We start from the raw sequence: 15,908 nt of genomic DNA, 5'->3' as shown, positions 1-15,908 counted from the left end.
GAAGTCTGTCAGTTTTCGTAAATAATTTCAGGGCTCTATCCTTTATGTATTTTTTGATCGGATCTATCTTGAGGTCCCTGAGGATGTCATTCGTCCTAATGTACCATATATATTTCAAAAATTAATTTTTTTTAAATTTTTTTTCTTTATTTTTGTCCACGTATCTAAGAGTAATTAATTCATTGTCATAGGATATAAAAAATTTATTTAAAACTGCATTCTTGTGATAAGTTTTTGAGAGTAATTAATAGTATACCTAAAAAAAGTATTAGTATACCTGAGTATTGTGGCTCTATGCCCAATTAGGGGAAACGGATACTAAGAAGTAGTATTGCATCAATAATAATTATAATTATAATTCATAAACTATTTGATAAATTAGTTATAATATATTTATTTTAATTTTTTATGAAATATCAAAGTAATTTTTTTTATCAAATTATTATTCATTCAAAACTAAGTTATTTAATCGTAACTGCCTTAATATTGTATAACACTAAAAGCATCCTGTCATTTTGCAGCTATGGGGCAAGATCCTGTAAACTCTAATATTCTTAATGTAGCTACATTTATGGTAACATCTCAAAGCACAGAACAGAAGTCATTTTCAAATTATATTTTCTTTCGGTTAATAGCTGCTGCATGGTGACTGCTGTCACCTACTGATAGCACCATATAGTAAACTTTCTTTATATATAATTTATGTCTTCTCTGAAGTTTTTTGTTTATGTGTTTAAAACACTTGTATTTTTCCTTTGAATATTTAATATCCAACTTACCGTACATATATCGAACAACAAAGTCGACGCGGTTATCCCAGGAGTAACTCATTGTGGAATTTTGTTTTTGGAATTATAATTTAAACACACACAAAACTTATCTAAAAAAATTAAATAAAATTAAATGATTAAATATATTGAAATAACATTGTTTTATCATTTTCTCATATTGAAGTTTATTTTTGTTTTAATTTAATTTACTTAAAAAAATAAATTCTTATTAAATATTTTCGTTTTCTATTTAAAGTCACAAAATTTCATAGTTAATATTTAACAAGGAATTTTATTATATTAAATATTTTTTTTGCAGTAAATTGAATTGAATTGACGCGTTTTTAAAGTGTTAAAATTTTGACACGTATGGCACAGAGGATCAAGAACTGTTTCTAATACTTCTTGTTATATTTTCTTCACTTAATTATTTTCGCTTAAACAATGCAAACTACCTGAGGACCCGACCCGTTCGTTTCTGATTTAGTGTTTGTATTTTGTTCAGCAAGATAGCTTTATTCGTATAGACGTGTGCTTATAAGTATGTTGCCAGATACATGAGCAAACTATTACCAAGCAACATGTCTATAAACACTGTCTATACATTTCTTACGCAGAAATGATACGATATAAAAACTTCGCACAGCACTTTGCATTTATACATTTTTCATAAATATATCTATATTTATATAAACAATTTTTTTTTGTGCTAAATAATTACATAAATTATTTAATAATAATTAATAAAAATTTTAAATTAGCAAAATTTGATTTTTGGCTCATAAGGTCTTTTTTTAATTCTTAACACCTTAAGCATAAGCAATTGATAGATTTATATTGTGCTAGTTTAGAGCAGGATTTTAGATTAGCTTTGATTTTATTTTTCTAAAAGTGAAGTACAGTGAAATTTCTCGTAACCGGACTCTCACCGTCAAAAACTCTGGTTTTTGTTCGCTTATGGGAGATGTGCGCTTATGGGAAGGAGCACAAAAAATTATGTTGATATTGCACCCAAATGATATTTTGAATTAAGTTGAAAGTTAAACACCTTATCATACGATGTTATAGGCTCACTTACTTCTTCATAAGATTCTTCTTCTGAACTCATACCCACGATATCGCTTTGTTCTTGAAATTGAAATCATTTGCTAAATGGAGTTCTTCCTGAAATTTAGCATATATTGCGAGCGGAATGTCATCTTTAGGATCAAAATTGGTAAGAGTTCAGTAAATTTTAGAAAATCCTACTTTACGGAAGCAATTTTGGATTGTTGTTGTTTCTACTTTATGCGAATATACTTCGAGAAAATAAACAGCTTCAATCATATTAAAAGATTTTGACAGAGTTTTCGCGAGAGTTTTATCAGGTAATGCGCGAAAGAATATCACTCTTCCTGGGCTATTATGAATTATATTTAATAAATTATTGGTGAGTAAAACTAACAATTTTTTACAGAAATACAAATAGAATATGAATTATGAAAAGTTATAGATTTTTAAAAAACTTGTCGGTATTTTTTGAATTTTGTTCTTTTATGGGGGATTTTTTGATCAAAATGGTTTAAAATGTAGTGTCCACGTCCTTCTGTTATTAGAACATCCTGTTATTGGAATGATATTTGTATGAAAAAATTAATGACAAAGCTATGTCCACGAAATTTGTCCGATAACTGAAGCTGTCCGCTTAAAAGAACTGTCCGTTATAAGGAATTTCACTGTACTTAAATATTTTTTAGGGGTTTTTCAAAAAAAAAAAATACATCATTTCTCAACGATTTATTATCTTTAGCTTAATTCTTTCTTTCACTGTCAATATTTTTCACTGCTGCTATAGCAATCATTAAACTTTTTATTGTTGTTATTATGTATGAGCACATATAAGCCCTAGAATAAATGTAAGTAAATAAAGTAAGTATTTTAAAAAAGAACATTAGGTGGAGCCTCAATTATTACTGTTTTTATTGTTGTTGTTATGTATGGGTATACATTTATCCACATATGAATGAGAACAAATTTAAAGATACTAATTCAATTTTTTTAAACTATACTTTTTTGTGATTTATGTACATTGTGACCGAAAAGCTTTCGGAAATTCTCATTTAAAATTCGCGCGCTGTATATTTTTCGATATTTTAAGTTTATGTAGTTTGGCAGCACTGTCCTTAATTACTATGCCAAAAATGAGCGCGATCTGTCAGACAGTTCGTTTACGGCAGCTGTTGAAACCAGTTCACCTCAGTAGTGCGTTGCGAAAAAAACAATGGAAAAAAATATTGAACAAAGAGTTTGCATCAAATTTTGTTTTTCGAACGAAATTTCGTGTGCAGAATCGTTGCGAATGCTACAAAAGGCTTATGGGGAATCAGTTTTATCGAAAACTCAAGTTTATGAGTGGTACAAAGCCTTTCAGGACTGTCGTACGACCGTCGAAGACATGCCGCGTTCTGGACGACCTTCGACCTCTACCACCGACGAAAACATTGAAAAGGCAAAGGAAATCGTGTTCAAAAATCCTCATGTGAGTGTTAGAGAGATAGCACGAGAGCTAGGCATCGGTCGTGAGATGGCTCGTTTGATTTTGGTGGACAATTTGTGTATGCGACGTGTCAACGCCCGGCTTGTTCCGATTCACCTCAATTTGTTCAACATTATCAACGATTTTAAGGCCAAACATTCAATAAATACCATCGAACAGCCACCGTATTCACCTGATCTTGCACCGTGTGACTTTTTCCTGTTTCCCAACCTCAAATTACCACTCAGAGGAACGCGTTTTGAATCCATAGAAGACGTAAAACAGAATTCGCAGAGGGAACTCAAAGCCATACCGGAAAGCGCCTATAAAAAATGTTTTGATGATTGGAAGAAACGTTGGCATTTGTGTATCGCTTCTAATGGAGCATATTTTGAAGGAGATAAAATAAATATTGATGAAGATTAAGAATTTTGCGTTTTATTTAAAATTTCCGGAAACCTTTCGGTCACAATGTATAGTTCAGGAGTTTTTAAATTTATTAATTTGAAAAAAAATCAAATCATATCTCTGAGAAAGAAGTAAAAAAACATTGAAACGTCGGCATTATTAAATAAAGAATTTTAAAAATTACACACATTGTCTTTTGATTTATAATTTTTAGATTAGACATAAACAGGGTACCAGCTCCTAATGGAGCGGAACACTGCGATCATAGTTGATCTTTTGTGCTACAACAGACCCTAACCGAACAGAACACATTCCGCCTTTCGAATGAAAGCCAAAATGTCGGTCGTTGAGGACCTCCTAATATCAGAAGGGTAGAGTAGTTCTCGACCCAGTGACGTCCTCCTGGTCGAGATTAAGGCAGAGAATGTGACTGGAAATTTCGTCTATTTCTAAGCAGAGTCTTCTTATCTATCTCTTCGGACAGACCCATTTTGTTAAGGTAATAACACAGTCCATGGTGACCCGTTAAATATCCAACCAGCAACCGCAACTCTGTTCTACTAAAGAAGATCAGAGACCTAGTTGTAAACCAACTTAATCTATAATATAACTTCGGGCCACAGATTTGAATGGCAGATTCTGACCTCGCAAAACTGTTCGCAGACTCATTAGCATTGATTCCTGTGTGATAAGGCACCCAGCAAAGCATCATCATATGCAACGCCATTTTCGTTTACAGGGTTCAACAGATGCGGGCGTCCGTTTGGTGGCGTTTCAGAGGTCAGCATTACTGATGCGATGAGGTCGCCACACGTTTAAAATCTAACGCAGGCACTTATTACAGAAGACTTGTAGACGAGAATCAATTGTATTTGTGCATTTCGATGTCTCAAAACCATAGAACAGGGTCGACTTAACATTTGAGTTATAAATGCCAATTTGTGTTTGAGTGATTATTTGTTGGGATTTTCAGATAGAGCGTAACATGCTAAACTCTGCTTTCGCCTTGTTTATTCGCGATGTGATGTCCTCTTTTGCACCTCTACTAATTAGTATTAGTCAATAGTACATTATACGTAAAACTCTGCAATACCTATATATATTTCTGAAGAATGATATCCTTTCATTTGATAAGAATGTTAACCTAACGAATTGAAATTTCAATTGTCAAATCCAGGATTTGTTAATGATGCCAGAACTGACAGACCCTTGGTAATAAAGCTATTAGTCAATCAATTTTGAACGCTATTTGTAAATTTTAGCTAAATCGCCTACTAAAGTGCAATGAAACCAAAATATCATTTTTATGAATTTAAACTTTTTTAAAAAATGAAAACTGTTTTTAAGCAATACTAGGATGAAAAACACGAATTGAAAACTATTGGCACTTAATTAGGAATAGTAAATTAAGATAATCACTCTGTATCAAAATGTACTATAAAACATCTACCATCAAATCAGAAAAGAAGAAGAAAATTCTATAAGAAGAAAAAAAGATAGGAATAAACGGAGCACTGAGTTCTAGAATGATCTCCTATGTACAACTGAAGACAAAAAAAGATACAAGCCAGAAACTCGGTAATTGATAGGTTCAATAATGTTAACAACCATTTCAGTAAAATTCCTGTATCCTTTATTAGTTCATGTACAGAGGAGTAGAACACATCTTTAAAAAGTGACTTGAAGAATTATCTTATATGATACGGCGATATCATTGTTCCTATATGATGTATTAATATTTAGACATATAAGTCTACATAAATTATAAATATATCTATAAATTTAAAATAGTTAGGTATCAAATTGTTAACAAATTGTTAGATTTTCTTTAACTTTAGTATGATGGCTTTTTAAAGCTATATATTTTATTATAAACAATTGAACCTTTCAGATTTAGATGAATAGTGCCTTAAAGTTGGTAGTTATCATTTATAGCTGCTATAAAAAACATATGTCTTTGATTAATGTTAATGGCAAAAAAAAACTATTAAAAAATGATTAGACAACAACAAATATTTTAGTTAACTTATTAAAGTTTGACTGACCATACAACACTGTTTCGAGTATTGCCAAGTATTCATCATCATCTCTTTAATTTTTTGGAACACGTCTAAGAATATTGTAAAAAGGAAATTCATCCAAAGATCTTAATATCCAGTAAAGCTTAATACTTCAAAAAAAAAAGGGAAATCATCTTTGTAATGCAAATGTTGAAAGTTTATTAATTCCTTTCTCAGGAATGTTATCATGTTCGATTATTTAGTATTAAATGGTTTTTAAACTATAACCAATTAAGAAGACAATATTTTTGTTCAATTACAAAAAATCGAGTTATTTTAAGTTTAATGGTCATATTTTGGTTTTTGATTATAAAATCAAAACTTTTCTATATATTTAAAAGGAACGGTTTATGAAAATTAATTTTTTAATTTCAATTAAATTAATTGTAATTTACAATCTGATTTCAATGATAAGCAAAATTATCCTAAATGCTGATATCACATCCAAGTTCAAATAAAGTTTATTAACTGGCAGATATATCATCAGTCACTCATAAAAATTATTTAATCGCCAACCATTAATCACATTTTAATTAATTACCTAATTTAATTAATTAATAGTATGTAGTATTTTGATTAAAAGATGTTTTAAAAATTATTTTTAACTGGTTTGTCCTATACACATAATACAAAAATATATCAGTTTTCTTTACAAACGCTTTATACATTAAAAAAAACAGGCGTACATGGCGAATGAGTGACATTTTTTTTAAACGATCGATAACTTTATGATTTTTATATTTTTTGTTAAAATAATTATTCTTTTTTTATGAATTTTTTCTACTATAGGTAAAATTATATTTATTGCTTAACAATACTACAGAATCTATTTAAAAAATGTTAATAGTACTTGTATTTGATTTACAGCGCAGAGTCACATATGTCAAATAATTTCTTTACTTGTAAATATTTTAAACGAATTTCAATTAATAAATGTTATATAAAAAACCAAAATTATAAAAAACATATTTTAATAAAAAATAATTAATTAATTAATAAAAAATTTTTTAACCTTTCAGCCCGAAAATTAAGTTTTGAATTTATTTTTTTGCTCGCCCAAATTTCTCACTGGCAGCTTCTGAAATACTATTGACATAAAAACGCAACAATAAAACCGTCTGTCCGTCCACCATTTAAATAAAAAGCTTTTGATGAATAAAAGCTTTTTTAAGCTTCCAAATAAATTTAGAACATATTTGTACAGACATAAGGATGCTTGTTATCCTAATAAACATATAATATTTGATATATAGTATATGAATAAGAAATGAATAAGTAGACAAATAAATCAAGCACTAATATGTAATATATATATGACATATATAAACAATTTAAATATAAATAAATAAATTATTTATTTTATATGATCATAATAAATTTAAAACAAAATCAAGTGTCATCTCCTCGTCCATCATGGTAGGCGATTTTATATTTATTTACTTGAATATTTCGAACTCAAATTTGTCAGTTCACTTTTATGACTCTGTAAGCCATCCATTAATGTTATTTCTAATCATCTTTTTGAGAAATTTCTGGTCCCTATTTTCGATATGCTTTTCGATTGATTCCATTCAATAATTTCTGTAAATGACTTTGTTACGAAGACATTAAGAGATTCGCAAGAATTTCCTAATTTTTAAGTTCTAAAAAATTAATTTTAGTAACCTAATAATTAAGTTAATTTAGGACGTGTGCAAGTTAGGCTAAGTTGATGCTAAACCAAATGGGAGATTTTTTGGGATTTTTTGCACTGGCCACATTTAGTCATTTTTCAACACGTATCGACACACCACTACATTATTGGCACAGCTTAGAATTTCCCTCATTTAGAACGCAACTTAGCCTAACTCGCACACGTCCTTAATAAAGAATACAAAAAATAGTATGAATGCAAATAAAAATCTAAACAAATAAATAAAAGATAATAAATAAATGAATATATATATGTAAATTCCAACAATATTTTTAAATAAATACAATATTTTAACAAACTCTATTTTTATATTTTTTTTCTTTGGATGCAACTCCCAAACTTATGACACATTATTTGATCTGAGTTATTTAAATTTGCCTCCATAAATTCATTTTTATAGAACTTAGCTGCATAGAACTTTTCACGTCAAATCCTTATTTAGTAATAAGGGTTATTATTTGCTTGGTACATGTGAAAATCTACAAGTAACTCTAGAAAGACAATTCTATGCATAGAAGTCAATATATGATATCGAAAATAATGATGTTTTGCTGTAAACCGTCAATTGTGGTTGCTAAAGTCGCATGACCTCAACAGAATCCAACTACAAGTCACACCAGACATACAGTTTAAGCTTCGTTGAGTGAAAAATGTCACAGACGTGTCCCAATTTCCCAATGTCCCAATTTCAAATGAAGCACCACCAATAAATTTAACATCATTGTACATTTTTATTTTTTACTTTTCTGTACGGTTACGCAAATAATAATATTTTCATGGAAATTCTTAAAATTTTTTGAAAAACAAAACTTGCCGCTTTGTTCCGATTAGTTATCGAAAAATATCTCAAAAAAATCTAGTACTCTAGAATATCTCACAACGAACATTGAATGATTTAGTTATTTCACACCTAAAAATAAGTTCCTACCCAAATACTTACACAAAATTTTATCAAATTCTTAAGGACAAGCGTTATATTATCTCAGGAATCCTTACGAATCTCAAAAAAGAGAAGCATGTTCCTGTACGTATTCTTTAAAATCCAAATATTCTATCTAAATACCAGATGCTTTAGAATTAAAGTAAATTGGGTTTAAGCAAAAATATGTACATATCAAAACATTTTGGATAAATCGCAAAATGGATTACATGGTCATGTACTAAATACGTTCTCCAATAAAATAGAAACTACAAACCATGCCGATAATCATCAACAAGCTCTGACTATAAGAAGTAACGCAAAATCTACACCAAAATTTGCTGGACATAAAAAATTTCCTTAACTGATAGAGAATTCATATGAAGTCATTTTGTTCGACTGCAATTATATTCATATTAACACATCATGTTTCCATTTTTCGGGCAGAGGTCCATGCATTAGAGCTATGTGCGACAGAGTGCCTACACAGGGACACCCATGTTATCAAAATGAGCATTCTTTCGGGCAGCCAATTTGCTCTAAAATCTTTAGCCAACTAAACATTCCTATCCAAGTTGGTCTGCGAATGCTTTCAATTTCTCAATATCCTAGCATCGAGGAACTATGTTACTCTTATGTGGGTACCAGGACATGAAGGGCACGAGGGCAATAAAATAGCAGGCTCCCTAGTAAAGAAGGGTATATGTACTCTTTTCATTGGTCCAGAACCTTTCTGCGGGGTAACAAATAGCTTCACAAATAACTTATGATGTGAACAGAAGAAAGAAAATATACTTCAACACTGGATAGCCCAAACAGGCATGCGCAAGTCGAGAAGAGTCATTGATACTGAACACATTAAAGTTGACGCTATCCTTAACCTTAGCAGAAACAGTATTAAACTCTACACTGAATTTCTTACAGGACACTGTAGGTTCAATCACCACATGAAGAATTTAGGTAAGGCAGATAGTAATTCCTGTAGACTCTATCATGAGCAGAAGCAAACATCAGAATATATTCTATTCAACTACCCAGTAATGGCAAGATGTAGACTTGACTACCTTGGAAGCGGGATCTCAGGCCCAAATCAAATACGTAAAATTAAGTCCACTGTAATTACGAGATTTGTAAATAGTATAGAATTGTTTTAGATGGGCCCTTAGGCGCACAATATATCTTTTAGGTGGGGGTGCATTCATATCCTATTATTTAATAATCATAATATCATTAAGTCGATATATATGAACAACCGACTTTTCAAGAAGATTGTATAAAGTATATATATATTTACTAAGCTCTACTAAATACATATTAAAAATATTTATTTTATATACGGAAATATAAAGGCACCAAATTCTCTGCATTCAACTGGATAATAAACAGCAGCGCAATTTAGACCTACACAGGTAAAGGTTTCGCGGCAAACATATATATATATATATATATATAATACATATGAGTATAATATAATGTTTATATACTAAAGCTTTGCGTATCTATATTATAGTACTGTAACTAGGTGGAAAAGGGTAAGTACATCTATCCACTCCGAGCGTCATTCGTAAAAGGACTACAAATACATAGTCCCCAAAAATAGTGAATTCTATATATTGTATATGTGTATATGGAAGATGTGTTAGTAAGCATCTATCATTATTTATATTTTGTTTGCAATGCTGGGTTTTGACTGTATATAAATAAAAGGCTAAAACATCCTAGATAACAAATTTTAATAATATTTAAATCATCTAAGTCTTTCGAACGTTTATATTTCAGTATATTTTATAATTACTAACACTTCCTGTACAAGATATGTATGTATTATTTTTTTTTTTAATTTATTTTATTACGATCTATCACTTAAAAATAGATAATGAACAATATTTAAGAGTAAGTGGTTAAATACTTTAAATTATTGTGGGCTTGAAGGGACTATGCTCAGTAGCAAATCCGTTTATTGAAGTCGGTGACGGATTAAAGTTCCAGTGGCGGTTGTTTACGGAGACGTGTGAAATTTCTTCCTTCTACTATACTTCTACTAACAAAACGGTTAGGATGATATTGTATACATTTTTTGTAAATTCTGGCTTGGCTTTTTATAATATCCTTAACTACGGAGATGTTGAGATCACGGTGTATATATTCATTGGTCACGTATCTAGGAGCATTTAAGATTATTCTAAGGGATTTGAATTGAACAATGTCATAAGTCCAGATTGGTTTAAGTGTAGCTTTGTAGATAAGAAGTTTATTTCGATTGAGAGGTTTGAGCTTTTGTTCAGTATCCAGTAGAGCTCCCGCAGTCTAGGATTTTTTAAAATTTTTGTTTTTATTTATAAATAATAATTACATTTAGTGTCCTACTTTTAAAATTTCTGCATAAACGACAACTATATACGTGTGAATAAATATAACTGTCAAGGTAAATCTGGTGCAGCTATCTATGTAAGAAAATTCAGCAGAAATATTTATATTTATAACATTTATAATGATTTCTTAATGTATAATTATTACTACTATTTAACCTTAAAAACGTTTAATATAGTGGCAGAAATAATGAAAAATTCTATTTTTTCTTTTACTTCCTTAAGATAAATTAATTCATTAAGCAATCTCATTTTTGTGTTAAACCATTTCAAAAATATTCATTTCAAATATATATCCAATTTGTCTCATTTATTGACTAGAGTGCAGTTCTATATTCTGGGAATAATTTTATATAAGTATTCAGTAAGTTATGCAAAATAGAGCTTTTATTACAAATCTTTAATGGCAACATTTATTTGGCAGCATTTGGCTTAATGCAACATCAAGCCATGGCAACATGTTTCAAACGATTTCTGTAAACATGATTATCAGCACAAAAATGCTTTTGTTTAATTTTAGCTCAAAGACACGGGATGCAGCATAGGATATAATTAATTACAAGGCGTCAATACTGTTTGTTTACATATTCATGTACATAGAAAAAAACGATTTTATAAATGAGCTATTTAATAAATTTATGTTACTTTAAATAAATCATAAGATTTAAATATGTGATGTTTCAAAGTGACATTAACCAGAATGTCATACTCGCACTGGTTTGAAAACAAATTTGTTTTACTATTTGATGAAATATTTTAATAATTTTTAAATTTAATAAAAAAAACTTCCGCTTAATAATTAAATAAAGTAAATTTTTATTTAATTATTTTTTTCTAATTTGATTTTATATAAATATATTTAGGTATATCAATTAATACGATTTATAGAATCCAATTACTTTTATACAGTTAAATTAACTTTATTCTAAGATTAGAAGAAACATTTTTAAGAATAATAAATGTTTTATATTTTATAATTTTTAAAAAATTTATTGTTGCAATGAATCTTAAAAATAATAAAAAAAAATTTAATACAACTACATTTTTAATGAATTTTTAATTTTAGTGGTAGGAAGTATGAGTTAAATAAAACCTTTGCTATATTAGTATACAACACAACATCTCTCTATACTATGCATCAACTTTACATTTTCGTTGATCTCTCAGTTAATACAAACAAAGCAGTAATGATCATATGCTAAATAGTAGCGAAGTAACACCATCGTTTCTAGAAAATGAGATACATTATTATTATTATGACCAAATATCATCAACTTCAAACACGTAATAGACAACAATTCTGTTACGAATATACAACTAATCACTTGTGTATGCTGATTTGAGTATCCACAAGAAAACTGGCCTGATTCAATCAGAAACCAGACAAAAATCTGTTAAAACGACTTGATTTGCACATGGAATGTAATAACGCTTTATTAGCGAAATATATATATAGTAAAAATATATATATATATAATATAAATATAATTTTATAGATATTCGATAGCAAAATTAACAGCATTCTAAATATTTGCGAATTACTGATTTGGTACAATGTTATATGTAGTGATCCCTTCCTAATCATGAAAGTAATGTTGAATATAGTCCCTAAAAAAGTTCAGACACGTACTCGAAAATGTTAAAATAATTTTAATTTCAAGAAAGAAGTAGTGGCTGCCTATAATATCTAGTCTATAAAATCTAGTGAAATGTATTTCAATTTTATATCATCAAAGATATATTTAATAATACTACCAACATTAAAAAAATGTAGTGATGAATAGTAAAATATAATAATACATGTTCTTCCGGAAGTATGTCAAAACCAATTGATGCTAGACGACAAATCAAAAATAATATTCATTGTGCAGGGAACCCAAGTCGAACCAAATAAAAACCGGAAATAAAGAATCTAGTTAATACGATCTGATATACATTTAAGCAAACATAAAAGGTTGTTCTTGTTCTGCCGTTAGAAACAAACTTAATTTATTATACATAAGAATACACAGAATAATGTTCTTAAGTCTACCTTAATTTCTATACAAAGAGAGAGATAGAGTAGGCGAGATTATAGACATACATATCATCTCTTCCACACTTTTATTCAAACAATATATAAATTTTTCATGATAGCTTGTGTAATTCATATACTTTTCACATTTAATTTGAATGTAATATTAGTTACTTTTAATTTAATTTTAAATTTAATTTTAATTTGTTTTAAAATAAATCCAATAATTTTTTTTCCTATATTCAATTAATCAAATTGAAATTCAGTTGTAGTTTGCTTGTCTCCTTTATTAAGGCACTCCGAACGTCTCAACTTCAGTGGTTCATTCCGTGTCCATTAAAGGTTCTGCTGTATCACCAACATCATTGTTTACATAAGTTTGAATTCTAGGATTAAAAGTTACAGATTTTCCTTTAAATTTTTTAATTAATTAATTTAACTATTAATGGTATCAAATATCTAATTCGACTTAGTTGCTTAACTACTTTTGGATGTGTCTATTTAAAATAGTTATTTGCAATATTTTTGTATAAAATCCTTTTATTGATCCTCAAGTTTATGAGTTTACTTAAGTTCAACTTTTCATTTCCAGTGCTTTACTTTCTCTACAATTTTGACACTTACCAATTTTCTATTTATTTATATTCTCCTAAAATTTTTCTGAATTTTTGGATATATATTATCTAACAAAGTTTTTGGTTTAAATTTAAAAATATCTGCTTTAGTAGCCAAATAAATTTGAGATGCTTGCCGGTGACAATCTTGTTGTCCTCAATAGAGTAGTATGATAGTTCAAAAGTAAATTATTTATTTTAAAATCCCAAGACTTACATTTAATTTTATGATCCATTAGATACTTTCGTAATGGGCTTTTCACAGTCTGTACAATATGCTTTACATGTCCCGAAGAACTCATATATGGCCACTATGTAACATTTGTAACGTTTTTGGTATCAGTAACTCTGGAACTACAATCACTAGTCGCCATAAAAAACACATTTATTTTCAATTGCTAAAGATATTCGAATTTTAAAGTACATTTTTAAGTTATTATCGATCTTTTCTGGCCATCCATTCTTAACATAATTGTACATTTTTAATAGTGCAATATCGTTCGATTTCATTTTTAATGTCCTCAAATTTAATCGAAAGGTCGCTTATAAGGTTAAAAATATTAATACTTACGTCATCTTCATTTGTATCTTCTTGCAGATGTAACGCGAAACAGCGCTCCTTCAATTCCCATTGGCGATCCCTTTTTAAGCTTATTTGAATAATTATACATTGATAAAAAAAAACTACACACCTTTGCAAGCGGATTGCTGCTACCGATGGTAGATATTTTTTAATTGGAGTAATTTCTCGCAATGGTCACTTTCAGTAGTAAACGGTATCCCGAAAATATAATTGTGGAATTTCTTCACTGCAAAAGCTATTGCCAAAGCCTAGCGATGAAGTTAAGAATAATTTTTTTCAGCCAGAGATAGGGTACTAGATATAAATTGAACTGCTCGTTCTTCACCGTCAACAATATGTGAAAAGACGCTTCCCAGGCCATAAGGACTTCCATCGCACGAAATAATTATAGTGTGTTAAAACGGCAATGTTCGCAATACGTTGCTTTGATTTTTCAGATATTATTTTTAGGTAGATCATGTAATGCTAATATTTCCGCAGATAAATTAGGTACTGAATGGTTATAATAATTAACCATCTGCGCTTACTTTGTCTCTAATAGTTTTGTCCAATTGTTCCCTTCGATTTGCTCTGCTATATTTATTATCACTGATCTGTTTTATACTGTGCGACCTCATTTGTTCTATACGGTTATGCCAATGTCATGTCCAATGAAAATACCAGCTCACATCTTCGCTCACAACTTTTAAGATTTACTTCACTGAGTACTTTGTTCTGAATACAGCAGTTATTTAATCCACAAACAAATTTGATAAGAAGAGCTTTATCGAGAAACTCTCCAAAATCGCAGTCTCGAGCTACATGCTTCAACTCGACGATATAATCTGAAATGTTGATCTCTTTTAAAAAATTTGGTAGCATTCAAAAATAATGTGCTTTGTTGATAAACTTTTAATTTTGTCACTATTTCTTCGTATTTTAAGTCTGCTTCGTATTTCGGTGCTAGCACACTGGTCAAAGTCTTGCAAAGCTCAGCGTCTCCCAGACATCTGAAAAGACCTCTTTCTTTTCTCTTTTTCAATTTTATTTAAATTCTACAAATGATCTATACGATTGATATACAACGAAAAATCTTCGCCCGTTACATAATATTATATAGACCCAGTCTATTATATAGACTTTTTACTTTCTTTACTTTACTTTCCTAATCAATTTTTTCTTCAAGATTCATCAATTATTAATTATCAATATTATTTTTACTCTTCACTTCTTCCTCGTCGCTATTTGATATATATTCAAACAAACTTAAAAGACCATTCTTGTTTTGCGGTTCGAAACAAACTCAATTTATTATACTTAAGAATACACATAGTGTTCTTAAGTCTACCTAAATTTCTACACTAAAAGAGGGTTCGAGTGGGAGAGATCATTATTGAAGTCAACGATCAAGAGGAAAAACAGCTCTTTCTCCTTACACTAAAATAACAAAACAAAACTGGAAAAAAGCATGTTACTTGTATGGCTGAAGTTCTAAAAGTTAAAAGTAAACTAGCTCGAGCAAGAGAATTTGTGATGGACTAAATCTTCATTGAATGGTTTGAAGTACATACAAACACTTCTGTATTTCTTATTCAGTTATTTTTTAAGAAAATTTAAAACGACTAATAGGACCGTTTTGAATGAAATGAGTCAATTGTAGTCGAAATTCCGAAGAAAAGAAGGTAAGTGAAGATGTACTTTTTTGTGTAGATATGCCACTACTCACATCAATTAAAAATATATTCAATCGAAATCCTTAAAAAATTTATAGTACATCTGAATGCACTAATTAAAAAAACTTAAGCAGGATTTCATCCACACATGTTTAATGTAGACTTATTATTTACTCTTGCGTCATGATTAAACGTGTGAACTTCTTATATTGAACTGAAGATTAATGTCAATAGAATTAAAACGATACTTACATGCTCGTCTTAAACCATTTTATATGACTCGACAATATATTTTCTAACGAAGAAAACAT

At 29.4% G+C, this 15,908-nt stretch overlaps 1 protein-coding gene across 2 annotated transcripts in view; it reads right to left on the bottom strand.

The window, feature by feature from the left end:
* Nucleotides 1–6,790, bottom strand: part of LOC119687857 (sarcoplasmic calcium-binding protein 1) — a 33,971-nt gene extending 27,181 nt beyond the window's left edge. Inside the window, exons 1-2 of one of the 2 annotated variants that reach the window (XM_038102375.1) lie at nt 6,766–6,790; nt 780–880 (exon numbers count right to left, since the gene is read on the bottom strand). In XM_038102375.1, coding sequence (XP_037958303.1) covers nt 780–831 — 52 coding nt within the window. In that variant the 5' untranslated portion in view covers nt 832–880; nt 6,766–6,790. Of the gene's footprint in view, nt 1–779; nt 881–1,225; nt 1,324–6,765 lie in introns of those variants that run through there. The other variant, XM_038102374.1, reaches the window with a different exon arrangement.
* Nucleotides 6,791–15,908: the final 9,118 nt, after the last annotated feature.

The sequence above is a fragment of the Teleopsis dalmanni genome, chromosome X (genome assembly GCF_002237135.1).
Source record: "Teleopsis dalmanni isolate 2A chromosome X, ASM223713v2, whole genome shotgun sequence".
Classification (NCBI taxonomy): domain Eukaryota; kingdom Metazoa; phylum Arthropoda; class Insecta; order Diptera; family Diopsidae; genus Teleopsis; species Teleopsis dalmanni.
Note: the sequence above shows the minus strand (reverse complement) of the source record. Positions and strands in the feature narration are given on the sequence as shown.